This window comes from Puma concolor, chromosome B1 (assembly GCF_028749965.1).
Source record: "Puma concolor isolate L17-30 chromosome B1, mPumCon1.1.hap2, whole genome shotgun sequence".
NCBI lineage: Eukaryota > Metazoa > Chordata > Mammalia > Carnivora > Felidae > Puma > Puma concolor.
In genome coordinates, this window is record NC_141670.1 from 206659814 (window position 1) to 206675318 (window position 15505).

The following is a 15505-nucleotide window of genomic DNA, read 5'->3' on the forward strand; positions in this document are numbered from 1 at the left end:
AAAACATACCATTTGCAGTCACATTGGGCTTCGGGGAACGTATGAATGTGTCTTTAGGAAGAGAGACCCGTGTGTGTGTGTGTGTGTGTGTGTGTGTGTGTGAGTGAATACTTACAGCACCTACTTCCTAGCGAGTCATTTCGTGAGCGCCACGCACATGTACCGCGGGACACGCTGCTGACGTGCAACCCTCTTACAGCCACCGAGACGGCCCAGCAGCTGAAGCGGAGCGCGGGCGTGCCCTTCCACGCCAAGGGCCGGGGACTGCTCCGGAAGATGGACACCACAAGTAAGGCCTTGCCCGCTGCGCTCCGCCCTGGCAGCCCGAGCACGGAGCCGCAGGACTCCTTCCTGCTTCCGGGCTTGCCTCTGGGTCAGAGATTGGGGTTTGGCTTCAAAGACGGTTTTTCCCGGTCAGCCACACCATTTAAATGTTGGGCCCCAAAGGTGCCTTAAGAGGTGTTGGGAAAGGAACGCGTGGAATGAGGAGAGCTCAGGGTCAATGCAGGTTTTCCACCTGTGGAAAGACCTGGAAGGATATACGTGGACATGCCAAGAGGAGCAAGACCAGAATTTGAGCAGGATGCGGGCGGGGGGGGGGGGGGGGGGCGGTAGGGAGAGGGTGCCCCCTGCACACGGTGAGTGCCGCCCTGCCGCAGAGCTTCGGGACTGACGGTGGACTGCGAAATGCCCCGGTGGCTGGTGCTCCTGGGCCGTACCTTCTTCCTTCCCTCAGGGCTGGAAACAGCCCTGCGTGCACATCACCGGAGCAGATAGGAGGAGCAGAGAACAGGTGGCCTGGAGCGTGCCTCCAGAAGGCACCGGACAAAACAACCCAAGGGCAAGAGGCAGGGCCCAGGGTGACCAGGCAGCAGGGGAGGGGTGCCACCTGAAAACAGAGGGCACCCTGTTGGAGCTGACAGGGAAGCCTGGCGGGGTCCCTTCTAGAGGCCCGCCCACCCCGCTCACCGGAGAAAGCTCTCAGGTTCTCCACGCCCCAGCAACGTGTCCTGAGGGCAGTGCTGGCCAGAGGCTGCGTGTGCCCTGGGCCTGGCTCACGGGGTGAGACCCGAGCAGGAGCAGGCCTGCGGGCTGAGCATGGAGATGGGGTCCCGGGGGCGAGAGTGGGGAGGTGCTAGATGCCCAGTGGTGGGGGGGGCAGGCCCTGCTTGAAAGGGAAGGTCGCTGTGTGTCAGGTGACTTCTTTTTGACACACTTAGGACCAACTTGAGGAGGAAGGGAGGGAGGGAAGGAGGAAGGAAGGAAGGAAGGAAGGAAGGAAGGAAGGAAGGAAGGAAGGAAGAGAGGGAGGGAGGAAGGTGGGAGGGAGGGAGGGAGGGAGGGTGATTCTGGCTGCAGTGTGTGCGTATCTAGCCTTTCACGGTCAGTTTGCTGGGAGGTACAAGAAGGGAGCGTGGGTAGAAGTCGCGTCCGTGCCGTCGGAGGCTCGCTGTGTTAGCATGGATGGCTGCAGACACGGTGGTGTCTGTTTTTGTTCGTGCTTTGGCAACAATATCCTAGATTGGCTGTGATGTCATTGCTTCCTATGGCCTTGCCCTCAGACTCGACGCCTGAGCCCTTGGCCACCAGGAGAGGGTCGCCCAGGGTCGCAGGTGTACTGGTGATGTCGCCTCCACCCACCCTCGCAGAGACAGGGCGGTCCGTGGGAATCGGGGTTGCACCCGCTGGGCTCGCGCATGGTGTCACGGGGCCGGTGAAGCGGGCGGTGTGCTGGCAGGGTGGCCTCGCTCCTCAGAGGGAAGCATGAGAGTGGCAGGAGACAGGCCAGTCCCTGAGGTCCCCACCTCTTTGCAGCCCCACTCAAAGGCATCCCGAAGCAGGCGCCCTTCAGAAGCCCCACCACCCCCAGTGTCTTCGGCCCCGCCGGGAACCGGACCCCCATCCCGCCTTCGAGGACCCCCCTGCGGAAGGAGAGGGGAGTGAAGGTAGGCACTTCCCCTCTGGTATCCGCGGCCTCACGAGACCGGCCTCGGTGTCCCTCACACCGCGGGTAAGGGCCGGCTTCTGTCTGTTTTGACAGCTGCTCGACATTTCTGAGCTGGACATGGTGGGAGCCGGCCGAGAGGCAAAGAGGAGGAGGAAGACGCTGGGTGTGTACACGGGGCTCCCTACGGGGTCTGGGCTGCCCTCCGCCGGGCGCTCGGTCGGGGAGCCGGGGGTCAGGCATCGGGGTGGGTCTGGGCTGCAGTCCACCTGGGGGCTGCGCTTCCCGGCCGGTCCCTCTCCCGGTGACTCGTCCCGCCGGTGGCTTTTGTCTTGACGCTAGGTCCTCAACTGGGGCGCGGTGATCATACGGGGCAGGACTTCTGGAAAATGAGCTCACTTTGTTCTTTGCCTGGAGACCGTGTTTGAAGCACACGTTCAGTGTGGCGGTTCGGGATTGCACCCCGGGGGCCCGCTGGGCCCGCTCGTGGGGTGCGCGCAGTCGGGGCCACTGGCGAGGACTCTGTTTTGTCAGCAGATGCGGAAGTGGTGGAAAAGCCAGCCAAGGAGGAGACCGTCGTGGAGAACGCCACCCCAGATTACGCGGCCGGCCTGGTGTCCACACAGGTGGGGCCTGGGCGCTGCAGGGGCGCCTTCCACAACCACCCATCTTCCCCCACCCCCCCCCCAGCTCCTCACGTGGCCGACATGTGGTTAGCCACACAGTGTGCCCTGTGGGGAGCGTGTGTGTGTGTGTGTGTGTGTGTGTGTGTGTGTGTGGATACGGGTGCGAGAGGCGTTGCACTAGGGCTGTGTGTGCGCGTCCCACATGTGCTCTCCGGGGGGCTCTGTGGTGAGTCTCCTCACCTCTAGGCCTTGGTTTCCCCTCTCTAGTGGGGACCTGTCTTTGGGGCCTCAGTCCCGCCCACAGTGGAGGGGGTCAGCGGGCAAGCATAGCCTGCTTCTCGGATTCTCGTCCGTGCAGACCATCCCCACGCAGCTCGTGGGGATGGGGCCACGGGCAAGGGCTGGAGAAAGGCCTTGTGAGCATGGCTTGCTTCCGGGTAACGGCCCAGTTTCCTTCCATTGCAGAGTGGTGTTTTCTCTCCTCCTGGCTGGCTGGTTTGGGAAGCCCCCCTCCCCCGCCCCCCATGAGGCAGGTCCAGACAGGGGCTGAGGAGAGCAATGCCCGCCGTCCTGCCCCAGGGTTGGGAGTGCCTCCCGGGGGGGTGGAGGATTGAGTCTGAGGCTCACAGGGGAGCCAGCACAGGCCAGCGTCCAGGGGAAGCACTGAGCCCTGGGTCTCTTCTGGGAGGGATCGTAATAAAATCTGTTCCAGAAACTCGGATCCTTGAACAACGAGCCTGCGCTGCCCTCCACGAGCTACCTGCCTGCCACCCCCAGCGTGGTCCCGGCCTCGTCCTACATCCCCAGCTCCGAGACCCCACCAGGTGAGCGGGCAGGTGTCCGGCTCAGCCTTCTCCAGACCCCTCCCCAGCGCCCACCGGGACTGCTGCCCGCTGGGGAGGGAGCAGATCCTCCCTTGCTCACATGGCGCTTCCCTGGGCGGCAGGACATCTGTGCTGGAGCAATCCCCAAGTTTTCACCGGCTCTGTCCTTTCTGGAGGCCCCTTTGTAGGGCCCAGTGGGGAGTGGGGGTGCTGGAGGAGGGGGAGGGGGTTGCCCAGCTGACGTCAAGATAGGGTCCAGGGATCCCCTCGCAGTCACAGAATTTCTGACAAAAAGGTGGACCCAGGGTAATGGACTTGACCCTGGGGCTCTGGCGTCACTGGGCTTAGCTTTGCCCTCTGGGAGCGGAAGTGGCCAGAGAGGGCCATGGGGGGCCAGCAGCCCTGTTGGGCTGGAGGAGGCTGCCTTCCTGCGTTACCGGGGCCGTGGGGGGGGGGGGGGGGGAGGGTAGGGAGGGGTGCGGGGAGGGGGCTGGGCCAGGCCTGGACATCTCATCTGCCGTCTGGAAGAGCCTGAGACTCCCTGCTCCTGCAGGGCCCGGAGGTGCTGCCGGTGGTTCAGGCTCAGGCCCCAGCTTCCGCCAGACGGCCTCCCACTGGGGACTCAGAGGCAGGACGGGGTCTAGCAGTCAGGGCCTGGGAGGTGGAGCAGGACCTGTCCCCTTGTTCTAGGGGCAGTGGAGCCCAGGAGAGCTCAAGGGCCGTGGGGGAGGGGGGGGAAGTGGGGGGAGGGTGGGTCCGGGTCCCCGTCCCCGTCCCCGTCCCCCCTTCCTTCCCCCGCCCCCTCACCAGACCGCATTCTACTTACAGCACCGTCTTCTCGGGAGGCTGGCCTGCAGGCCAGCCGGCCGCCTGAGGAGCCCAGTGCCCCAAGCCCTGCGCTGCCAGCACAGTTCAAGCAGAGGGCACCCATGTACAACAGCGGCCCGAGCCCTGCCGCATCCACACCCTCAACGCCCACCTCTCCCCTGACGCCCACCACACCCCCGGCCGTCACCCCGGCCGCCCAGACGCCTCCCGTGGCCATGGTGGCCCCACAGACCCAGCCCCCTGCCCAGCAGCAGCAGCCCAAGAAGAACCTGTCCCTCACGGTAGGTGTGCCCTGGGCGGGCTGAGGCCTTGCCCGCCCACAGCTGCAGTGGGGGCACCCGTAGTGCCCGGATACCCACACCCCTGTCCACGCTTGCAGAGAGAGCAGATGTTTGCTGCGCAGGAGATGTTCAAGACGGCCAACAAAGTCACACGGCCGGAGAAGGCCCTCATCCTGGGCTTCATGGCCGGCTCCCGAGGTAGGTGTGTGTGGCTGGCCCCGGGGTGGGGGGGGGGGGGGGGCGGCAGGATGGGGGCGGGCAGGGGGACAAGGGCCCCGGGAGGGGCGGGGGGACGGGCTCCTCAGTCCCCGGTGCCCCGCCCAGCAGCCCCTGCCCTCCGCAGAGAACCCGTGCCAGGAGCAGGGCGACGTGATCCAGATCAAGCTCAGCGAGCACACGGAGGACCTGCCCAAGTCGGACGGCCAGGGCAGCACCACCATGCTGGTGGACACCGTGTTCGAGATGAACTATGCCACAGGCCAGTGGACGCGCTTCAAGAAGTACAAGCCCATGGCCAACGTGTCCTAGGGGCCGCCCGCCGCCCGTGCTGGCCTTCGCCGTGGGGCTTGGCGGGATGGCCGCTCCTCGGGCTCCACCGGGCCCCAGCCCGCTAAAGCTTTAGGTTCATTTCTCGGGGGTGTTCTGGACTTGTTTTTTAAATTTTACTATGGGTTACCTTTTGTGTGATTTCAGATACTTTTTTGGATTCAATATTACATTTTCGAAAGTTCAAGTTAACCAGAAAAGTTATAACTTCCGAATTTTAGCGACAGCTCTGCTTATTAGACTTTTATCTTTTTTATTTTTTCTTAAATTCCACTGACCACGAAGGAGGGCTTTTCCTTGCTAGTGCGACGCTCTCCCCGCCCCCCGAGGTTGAGGGGACCAAAGGGATGCCTGGCGCGGTGGACAGGGTGAGGTAGGGCTGCCGAGTACCCCAGGGCGGGAGATGCGGGCCGCGCTCACCGCCCGCAGCTTTTGTATTTGTCTTTTGTACGGTTGTGAGCCTTGAGACCGGTCTTCTGGTACCTGTTTTCATTGTAAAACTATCTGAGTAATTAAAGTCTAGCTTTTCTAAAGAAAGCCCCGCGGCGGTGTTTCGGGCCAGCCCGTCCTCTCTGCTCCAAGGGCCGCAGCCCCCGTTGGGGTGGGTGGTGGCGGGCTGGCAGGATGGTCACTCCCCGACTAGGGGAGCCAGGGTCAAAGGCTCTCCTCAGGGAAGACGGAGGACCCGGGGCAGGGCCGAGTGTCCGCTCAGAAGGGTCGGCAGCTCCTGACCGTTTCACCCTCGATGGGGATTTGCTCATCAGAGTGTTTAAAAAAGCGGGGGGGGGGGGGCATTTTTCCGAAAGGAGAGCTACACTTACTGTTTGTGGTGTTTGCTATCCCTCCGAGGCCACGGTCAGCTTCTACCAGGGCAAGTGAGCGGTGGAGCGACAGTCTGAGGACAGAGCCCTTCCCGAGGGAGGGCAGGCGGGGCTGTGCCAGCAGCCTCGGAATGACCACGCAAAGTAAGCGGAAAAGTGGGAAAAAGCCCAGAACTTCAAAATGCAATCCCATATAAAATAAGTTTAAGAAAAAAAGCCTTTAAAAAGTTTTTAATACAAAAATACTCACATACAGTTTTCCAAACACAGCTTCCCACTTTAAATGCTATTCTCCCGACTGGCGGTTCCCGAGTCTACAGTTCCGTCTAGCCGCCCCGCCCCCCCCCCCCCCCCCGCAGGAAGTTCAAGTTTTTAAGTCTAGCGAAACCGGTGATAGCACCGAGTGTTCCTATGAGGAGCCTGACCTCATTCTGTATGAAGCGTAGACACCAACAGGCACATTTAAATTCATATTTAATTTCTGACAGGGCATTTCACATCTCAACAGGGTTCGCTGGACAGCACGACGCCTGCGACAGCATTTCCCTCTAGTGACTAACATCCAACACTGTGCTGCTCAGAGGATATCGAGAATTTGGCAACAGTCCTTTGCGTTAACTTTCCTCAAAACAGGCTTATCTTTAATTCCTGGAAACCAGGTAGTTCTGGAAGATGGGCACGATACACACTGTGGTTTTTATGTCAGGATAAGAATTTCAAAGGCGTCAGACGTGCAGACCTGAGTGCGAGTGAGGCCCAGGAAGCAAGGGAGGCGGGCTGTCCACGCGGTTCCTTACCGACCGGGGCAAACAGGGTCACTGTGCCACTCCGGTCCCCACAGTGGTCCTACTTCCTGACTGCCAGAGCGGACGTGTCCTTGTGCCCCGTGCGGTGTGCGAGGCGCCCGGGTCCCCGGAGGCCAGTGTTGGCACGGGAGGGCGAGACTTCGCAGGCCACGGGCACAGCACCAGTCATTCTGACGCTGAGGGATCCGGAGGTGTTGGGGCGGCTTTCGTTTTGTTTCTGCTTCACATTGGTGACAAAGGGGTGAAGCTGACATTCATAAAGACCGAATCCCACCCCCCCCACCCCCCCAGCAAAACGAGCTCTCCCTCAGATTCAGAGCAAAGCCCTGGCAGGAAGACCCTTCGAGCTCAGCCGCCGCGCCTCAGCCTTGTTGTACTCGGATTCGTAAACCAGTTTTCTAGAGATTTTCAGAGTTAGTGTTATTTGCTCATTAGTTTTAAGTTTTTGGAAAGAGGATAACCATATTTAAAATAATTTTTCCAGCATTTCCTTCAGATCGTAGAATTTGAAAATATCAAAAGTGACTTAAAACTCACAAGATTTTACTACCGTCAAGTACAAAAATAAGTTAATCTGCTCCCCAAAGTGCGCTGCAAAGCCAGTCTGATGGTCTGACTTCTGGTGGGAGAGGAGAAGCGAGGGGCGAGGCTGCACCCAAGGCCCTGGGCCATGAAGAGCGGAGCCCGCAGGCCTCGGGAATCCCTCAGGCCCTGAGCCGGAGCGCCAGGGCACAGGAACGCTGCTGGGCTCGTCGTGGGAACAACCTTCCAGGTTGTTTGGGGAAGAAGGAGCATAAATCTATAAACCAATCCAGTATTTTCTCGGGACGATTTGAGAGAAACGAGTTCTACGCGGAAACGCCCCACAGTTCCCCGGGTCCCACTGAGCAAGTGCATTTCCAGAGGTCGCCTAAGCCACACGCAGGAGGGGTCCACTGATGACCAAGCTCTCGTGTCTCCTTCGTGGCCGCGGATGGCTCCTTCCTCCAGGATCACGATAGGAGAAGGGCAGAGGGACGCCTGGGTGAGACCCTGTTCGTAGCAAGCGAGGCCCCGTCGGCGCCATGGAGCCTCACACCCGAAGCAGACTCTTCCCCGTGGTCCGAGCCCGGCAGAGACCGCTGCCCCCAAGAGCTCACGTCACCAAACCACGGAGAAGAAGTTAAACGGGGGGTCCGGGTCCAAGCATGTCCTGCAGTTGCACGAGGCAGAGGCGACGATGGAAGAGAAACAGACAGGAGAGACCTCGGGAGTTTTCAACAAGGGACGTGTGTACGTCTCTGTTCTCCTTCGGTTAAGAAGAACGGACCAGAAACAAGCATCTGCTGCTGAGTATTCCATTCCCTTCCCTCCCATCCGTCAGCGTGGAGGCTGCGGGCCCCACGGGGCGCACTTGGCTGCCTGGCATCCGGGACCCCCGCCCTTGGTGCTCCGGACTCCCCAGGGTCAAGAGAAACTTCCAAAGAGAAGAGACCTCCGTGCTCCCAGGAGCTCCTCCCATGGTGTGGCCAGGCCTCGTAAGGAGTAAAAGTTAGTGACGTCTCACAGAGAAGTTCCAGGCCCGACGCCCACAGATGGCGCCTCGGGCCCCCAGCGCGAGTGCCTGGCGGTGGCGTCCTGGCTGGGCGCGTGTGACCAGCACAACCCCCAGGGGTGACGGGAGAGTAGCAAGTAGGTGCAACGGTCCCAGACTCTGCGTCTCTCCTCAGACCCCAAAAGAACACTTTTCGGAAAAGCCCGATCTCCCACGTGCTCTGGGTCCCCAGGGTGGGGAGCACCTGGCCGTGCCCTGCTGCCGGGACTGTCCCCTGCCGGGCCGCGGGCGCACAAAGCCCCGACAGAACCATTTCTGTGAACTCGGCGCTTCACACAAACTCACCGCGGGGCCGCACCCCCACCGAGTTGGCCCCTTTCCCTGGGAGAATTCAGGGCCGCATCAGTAAATACACGTTTCAGTCGGTGGTAATTTGTGAAAACAAGTTTAGCAAAAATATATTGAGAATAAAAGCCAGAAACTGGTAAAGAAAAGCCCAATGAAAAAAATATACAAAGTCTTCCCCCAAATGTTGGTAAGAACCTAGCGCGTTCAGGGACAGGCCCAGGTGAGATGCGCCAGACCTGGCCTGGGCCGGGGAGGCCGCTCCGAGAGGCCCCGCGCTTGCAAGGCCCACGGGGTGGCGCCATTCAGTCCAAATCCACGACAGAAAAAACTACGGGACAGCTTACAACACTGTCACTATCACCACTCCTGGGGCCGGCTCCTCACTAGGATGGAAAAGAAGCATTTTGAGGAAAAATTTCACATTAGTACAAAAAAACCCCAAAATCATACAGCTGTTTCAGAAGAGCAAAATAATGATCAAAATCATGGTTTCCAAGGAATCCAGGGTCTGAGTCCTTGCCCGGGCCCCGCCCTGGTCTCTACTGAGTGACGAAGGCAGGTGAGCTGGCCAAGTGACTTGGTTAAGATGAAAGAGATCATAGTGAGCCTTTAGAAAAATACTACCCTCTACATTTCAGGTGAGATAAAAACATTTCATATGCCAATTAATTTTCAATTATAACTTTAACCTACAAAAATAGAGTGGGAGGGAACCTTGACATTCTCAGAAATTCAAGTGTAGCTGTAATGCTGTGTAGTAAGGCTTGTTTGTCCTGGAACCTTCTGAACCTCGCGGCTCAGACGGGTCATCAGTGCAGACGCAGCGGGCGCTGCTGAGGATGGCTCAGTGGTGGACAGGCACTCCCTCCCAGGAGGCCTACACGGCTGTCATAGCGGCTTCGAGCTGGGTCCTCTGGGCCGGGACCCCCCCTCCTCCCCTCCCCCCCCCCCCCGCGGCCCTCCCCCCACCCCCCCTCCCGGAGCCGGCCAAGCCACTGCCTGGCGCTATTTGCCTTCCGTGACCCTCCGCCAGCACCTCCTTCTCTTCCTCTTCCCCTTGGACTTGCTGGGTTCCGGAAAGGGTTTCCCAGTCTGGGCGCTCCGGGCCGACACGGCCCCCAGGTCATGCTCGCAGCAGCATGGCCGCCCGTCCCGCGTGGAGCCGAGGGCCGCCCCGTCCTGGTGCTCCTTGCAGAATGAGTTGGGGCAGAAGTGGCAGAATGACGTGGAAGGTCTGCCACACACGTCACAGTGGTGCCAAGGACATTCCCACTTCCCTGCAACGAAACACGAAACGTGAGCCGGAGCGGCGGAAGCATCAACAACTTCTAGCGTTTGCGTGGACTGTCCGGTGAGACGAACAGAGACTACACCGCTCTTCCCCAGCTGACGTGGAGAGGAGCAGAGGCCAGGCGGGCCGGCCCGGCGGGGGACGTGGCCCACCCCCGGGCCCCGCTGGCACTCCGGCTTCTCTGTGACCTCGCCGTGGCCTGGACCGGCTTTCTACTGGGGATTTGATCTTTCCGGCGTTAATCTGCACCAGCTTGCTGCTCAGTGGGGTCACCACCCCGTCACCTGCACACTTCCCTCTCGCGTCTGTCCAGAAAGTCTCGTTCTGTCATCTTTTGCACACGATCTGTTTTCTTTTACGATCAAACGTGTTTGACTTCCCTTTGTATAGATTTTGGTTTGCATGAGGATCTGTTTCGCTTCTGGACAAGTTAACATGTCACACCCTCACCCGTCATCCCTCCAGAGCGAGGCTGTTGAGAACAAGGCGGAGCCCGCCCCGTGTCCCCCTCCCGGCCCTGCGCGTCCCAGGCTGGCTCCGGGGGCCCCCTTCCTACGACACCCAAGGCTGGGCAGAGCTCTGCGCCCGGAGCCCGGCCCCCCTCCCACGCCGGCAGCCCTGGCTCGGCAGCCACTCGCGGGACCTTGGCCCAAGCCCCGCTCCGGGCGGTCCGAGGGGCTCCACGGCCGTGCCCGCCGCAGACCCTGACTCCGTGCACGGACCTCCCTGGGCCGGGCCTCGCTACCTGAGTCACCGAGTCTGTGACCGGGAGAGGAGAGCCATCGACAGGGACCCCCAAAGGCCGCCGGGGGGGCCCGCTCACCCACCGAAGGGCCGTTTGCCCAGGCCCAGGCACGACAGGTGGTAGGCCTTGGTGCAGGATTTGCGGTCACACAGCACCAGCTGGCCGCCGTCCCCACAGCGGAAACACTCATCCTCGGACTCCTTCTTCCCTTCGCCTCTGGTTCTCCGCCTCCTCGTTCTTTTCTTGCTCTTTTTGCCCTTTTCCTCTGAAGAAAGGGACGTCGAGGTCTAAAGTGAGAAACAAACGCGCTTTGTTTACGAGACGTGCGTGGACCAAAGCAGTAACAAAAGGAACCACAAAGAGGGAGCGCAAGAGCCGTGGTGCAGGTGTGTGCATCTCCGGGGACTCTGCAGACGCTTTCGCCTGGAGAAGACCGCGCGGGGACCAGGCGTGTGCCTCGGGGGGGGGGTGGGGGGGGTGGGGCTCATCCCACACACACACACACACACACACACACACGCCTGTTCTGCCCCACGGGTGACCACTGAGCACAGCGAGGAGGACCAGCTTTGCCAAGAGCCTCTGCAGTAGCAGCTGTCGGCGCCTCCCGGATCTGTGGGCGGGACGCACGGGCCCGGAGCGGCCCCGCCCCCACGGGATGCGCCCCTCGCTCTTTCCAGTAAGAACCGCACTGTGAGCGAGAGAAACAAAATCATGCCCTCGGCTGAAGCGGCAGACCCCCGTGGACAGCCCAACTCCGGGCCAGATGCCCGTGATCCCCCCGTGTTTGGGGGCCTAGGCAGGCAGGTAAGTGGGCCCCAAATTCATGACCTGCCCGGAATCTCAGAACGGGATGCTCCTTGGAAACGGTGTTGATGCAGATGTAATACGTTAGGATGAGGTGCTACTGGGGCAGGGCGGGCCCTTAATCCAGAATGACTGGCATCCTCACGAGGAGAGGAAGGGACACAGAGACAGGGAGAAGGCCCTGTGCAGATCAGGGCAGAGACGGGAGTAACGCGTCCACCAGCCAAGGAACGCCAAGGCCGGCTGGAAACTGCCAGAAGCCAGCAGAGCCTCCGGACAGAGCGAGGCCCGGACGGCGCTCTGGCTGCAGACTTCCGGCCGCGTGAGCCATAGGAGCCCGGAGCCCTGCCGCCCACACCCCGCAGGGACCCCTCCTGCCCGCCAAAGCTACCCGCCAGCCCGGAAGAAGGGACGGACGTGTCCGCAGACGTCAGAAAGGCTGGCATCCGTGACCTTACCTTTGGTCTGTCCCCAAGGAACCCGCTGCAGTTGGAGGCCCCACACCGACAGACTGTCTTCTCGTTACCCAAACAGTCGAGGTTGTAGTTAAAGGTCAGCTCCGTCCCTAGGGGAGAAGAGACACGCGGCCACCCTGGAAACGCGTTCGTCAGGCCCACAACACACACTCCTGCTCGCTCACGTCCACACCGGCGTCACGGCCTCGGGGGAGCCCGCGGATATGTCGTACCTGCGGGGATGTCGCACACGGCAAACAGGCCCACGCGAGTGTCCCCGTTCACCGTCCACTTGAGGGTCTCACAGTTGGGCTGGCAGCTGTGATTCATGAACCGGGAGTAGTTTCCTTTGGGGCCAGCATCAATTATCCGGTCCTGTAAGGTACAACTCAAGTTTCAAGTCGCATTTAAACGCGGGGGTGACCCTTAGCCATCATGCCCTTCTTAAAGGGAATTTTCACCGTCTCTCCCACTGGCCGACGATGTTGTACTGGAAACCGTGGTCTCCTGTGTCCGCTGGGACAGGATGCCCCCAAACCAGTTCTCTGTTTCTCTCACTCACGGAGGGCAGGTCAGGACCACGTGGCGAGGACCAAGCCCCAGCGAGTCCCGGTGAGGACGGGGCAGCCGGCAGGCGCTTCCGCACACCAGCCAGCAGGTGACAGACAAGCCAGGAGGGACGGGAAGGTGTCACCACTGACAGCCGCCAGAGACTCACATCGACGGACACAAACGACAGGACCCCGGTTCCAAAGGAGCAAAGAATATAACCACACGATTCCCGAAGATCTGACCCAGACGCGCAAGCACTTTGGGAAGGTGTCCACATTGCCAAGCAGTGGAGGAAACGCAGGCGAAAAGGACAACGGAACCGGACGCACTCGGTGACCGCAGGAACGGGTTTGATTAAAGCAGCCGGCGCTGGCGAAAAACCACAAACAGGTGCACGCCGTGGCCCTGCCCTGGGGCCAAGCCCGCAACGCAGCACTCGTGCACACGCCATCACCGTCCAGCAACGGGACGGTGCGGCTGGAGGTCCCTGCCCCGTGAGGAGGGCAGCCGAGGTAAGAGATGCACGGGGGAGGAGGGCACTTAAGATCAGGCACATACAGCACTGTGGTCACGAGTTTGTGCAAAGCTCTGTGTGAATGGGGTGAACAAATGTGCAAATACACGATCTACACCCACACCAGGTGTTCCTTTCAATACAGAAATGCGATCAGAACGGGCTTGCTCTGCAGTGTGCCCTTTCCCTCCGCATAGGGGCCTTTCACGGCCCGCACGGTGTTCCTTCCCACAGCGGTGGAGGCCCTGGCCCCACAGCTTCCACGGCGTCACCGGCCCCAGGGCTCCAGGGTGCACTTCCTGGCTGAGGGCTGAGGGCCAGCATCCCTGGGCGACCTGGTGATCTGCAGCTCCCTCCCTATGTGTGTGTGTGTGTGCGCGCGCACGTGTGTGTATGTTCTGGATACCAGACCCTTGGTAACTACGTGTCAAATCTTTCTCCTAGGACGACACTCGATTTTTAACTTGATGGTACCTTTTCTCGCTCAAAACTTGCCCAGTGTTACACAACTGATTTTGTTAATCCTTCACTTTATGCGTTCAGGGTCTTCGACTAGCCTCACACAGCCTTCTCTAGAGAAACCCCTAAGTTACACAAGAGACCTCCGGTGTTTCCTGGTTCCTTACAGCATCTGGAAGATCTCCTCTTGTGAGTGCAGTGAGGGGGCACCATTGCCCAGAGGTCTGTCGTCTGCCGCCCCGTCACTTGCCGCTGAGACTGGGCCACACCGTTCACGGGAACGCCACAGAGCGTGGGTGAGCGCCGTTCAGTCCTGCGGGCTTCGCCGTCTGCGTGGGCTCTTCTAGATGGCCCATCGACATTTACTTTTATAATTTTTTTTAACGTTTGTATTTATTTTTGAGAGAGAGAGAGACAGAGTGCTCTGCGGGTGCAGAGAGAGAGGGCGACACAGGATCCGAAACAGGCTCCAGGCTCCGAGCCGTCAGCACAGAGCCCGACGCGGGGCTCGAACCCACGAGCTGTGAGATCATGACCCGAGCCGAAGTCGGACGCTCAACCGACTGAGCCCCCCAGGCGCCCCGACGTTTACTTTAAATTGTTAATCTTCGCGTCAAATGGCAATTTGACGTTTGGGAAGACGCACATTGTGACGACATTTCCTCTCAACCAGAAACGGAGCCGTGTCTCGTTCATTCGTGTCCTCTCATGTGTCCCGCGGGAGAGCTGTCGCCAGTGCTTCCGCGTGTGTGGGGGGGACCTGACGCCGGTGCGCAGGTCGTCCCTGAGCCTTCCCCCATGCCGCCGTGTCCGGGGTCAGGAGCAGCAGCCACAGCATCTTGTCTCCTTCCTGAGCCGTCTCAGGCCGAGAGTCTGGGACAGATTTTCACAGCTTCACCAAACTGGAAGAAACTCCTTTCTTTTCCCGGTTTCCCAGTGTTCAGGGAGCGGGGCTTACACAGCCTCAGAGGATTCCGCGGCACTCGTTAAGGTGACAGTGGGGGTGTGCCTTCCTGCGTCTGTCAGTCCTGGGCTGTGAAGGCCCCTGCGCTCCTGGGGGACGGGGGGGGGGGGGGGGGGGGGGGGGGGGGGGCGGTGCTTCTCAGGGGCGCACCCTCCCCTCCTGTGGGCCCCAAGCCCGCTCCCTCTGCCCCATCACTGGGCCGGGCCTGGGGGGATCTGCCGGTGGGGGAGGGGGAGGGGGTGTGTCTTTGGAAAGTACTGGGGACCGTGGGGGCGGGGGGAGGGGGACGGACGTGGCTTTTTACTTGTGCTGTTTGCTAACTGCTGAAGTTGTGCGTTGACTTCAGTTCCCTCATTAACCGTGTTCTTTCTGTCTGTCCAGGGCCCCTCCCTCTGCCTCGGAGGCGGACGCATGGCAGACCGGCTCCCCCAGCCTCTCCTGGCCTCCCTGTTGCCGCACGAGGGATGTGGCGCCGGGCACGCGCTCTGCACGAAGGGGTCCTTGCCGCCATCGAGGCCTTCCTTTGAGCCCCCGGACGTGGTGGGGCCGGAGTCCGACCTCACCTGACAGGGGCCGCCTGCCCCGCACGCGACTTTACACTCCAGCTTTCAGAATCTTTCTTTCTACGGACAGCAGAGAAGCAGGCTTTGCTTTACGGGGCACTCGGGGAATCTTTAAACAGGCGAGTCAATTCAATTCCCTGTTTACAGACAGGACGATACGCCGTGCACAAGTCTAACGTACCAGCCCGTTCTGTTTGCATGCAGGCCTCTTAAGCCTTTCACCGCGAAGTAATGCGGATTTCGTTACAATTTTCCCCGTCCTGTTGGCAATTTGGAGTTTTGTCCTCCCGACCACCCTTTATAAGCAGCCCGGCATCTCCAGCCGTGTGTGGCACCCACGGGTCTGCCACCATGGCCTCAGTGACCCCACCTCGCCAGCACCGCTCGGCCACCTTCGGTCTCCCTCTGGGAGTTACCGGCTCCGATCCCCGGCTCCCACCAGAGGTGACCTGGGCTGCCCTTCCCTGCGTTGGGCACGATACCCCAAGCACGCTGTGCTCCCGGACAGTCTCCTGGCTCCGCGCCTCACACTCGAGCCTCTTACCCTGTAGCCGCTGCCCCTGACGAACCGCTCAGCTGGCCGCAGGGTCTCTGGT

At 60.7% G+C, this 15505-nt stretch overlaps 2 protein-coding genes, 1 long non-coding RNA gene and 1 other non-coding gene across 6 annotated transcripts in view; 2 read left to right on the plus strand and 2 right to left on the minus strand.

Moving 5' to 3' along the window:
• NELFA (negative elongation factor complex member A) overlaps positions 1 to 5587 on the plus strand; it is a 27353-nt gene extending 21766 nt beyond the window's left edge. For both annotated transcript variants that reach the window (XM_086705630.1, XM_086705631.1), the window contains exons 4-11: positions 200 to 289; positions 1816 to 1946; positions 2042 to 2111; positions 2483 to 2571; positions 3284 to 3395; positions 4224 to 4504; positions 4603 to 4702; positions 4848 to 5587. In XM_086705630.1, the coding sequence (XP_086561756.1) occupies positions 200 to 289; positions 1816 to 1946; positions 2042 to 2111; positions 2483 to 2571; positions 3284 to 3395; positions 4224 to 4504; positions 4603 to 4702; positions 4848 to 5032 (1058 nt within the window). In that variant the 3' untranslated portion in view covers positions 5033 to 5587. The remainder of the gene's footprint in view (positions 1 to 199; positions 290 to 1815; positions 1947 to 2041; positions 2112 to 2482; positions 2572 to 3283; positions 3396 to 4223; positions 4505 to 4602; positions 4703 to 4847) is intronic.
• A 3940-nt stretch (positions 5588 to 9527) lies between these two features.
• NSD2 (nuclear receptor binding SET domain protein 2) overlaps positions 9528 to 15505 on the minus strand; it is an 88094-nt gene continuing 82116 nt past the window's right edge. For both annotated transcript variants that reach the window (XM_086705626.1, XM_086705627.1), the window contains 4 exons: positions 12091 to 12232; positions 11861 to 11967; positions 10678 to 10882; positions 9528 to 9836 (listed from right to left, as the gene is read on the minus strand). In XM_086705626.1, the coding sequence (XP_086561752.1) occupies positions 9565 to 9836; positions 10678 to 10882; positions 11861 to 11967; positions 12091 to 12232 (726 nt within the window). In that variant the 3' untranslated portion in view covers positions 9528 to 9564. The remainder of the gene's footprint in view (positions 9837 to 10677; positions 10883 to 11860; positions 11968 to 12090; positions 12233 to 15505) is intronic.
• LOC147582154 (uncharacterized) lies at positions 12228 to 15029 on the plus strand. The gene is made up of 3 exons (XR_015250653.1): positions 12228 to 12921; positions 13368 to 14373; positions 14728 to 15029. It is a non-coding gene; the product is annotated as an uncharacterized LOC147582154 (long non-coding RNA).
• LOC112859199 (small Cajal body-specific RNA 23) lies at positions 12341 to 12467 on the minus strand. Its single transcript, XR_003223498.1, has one exon.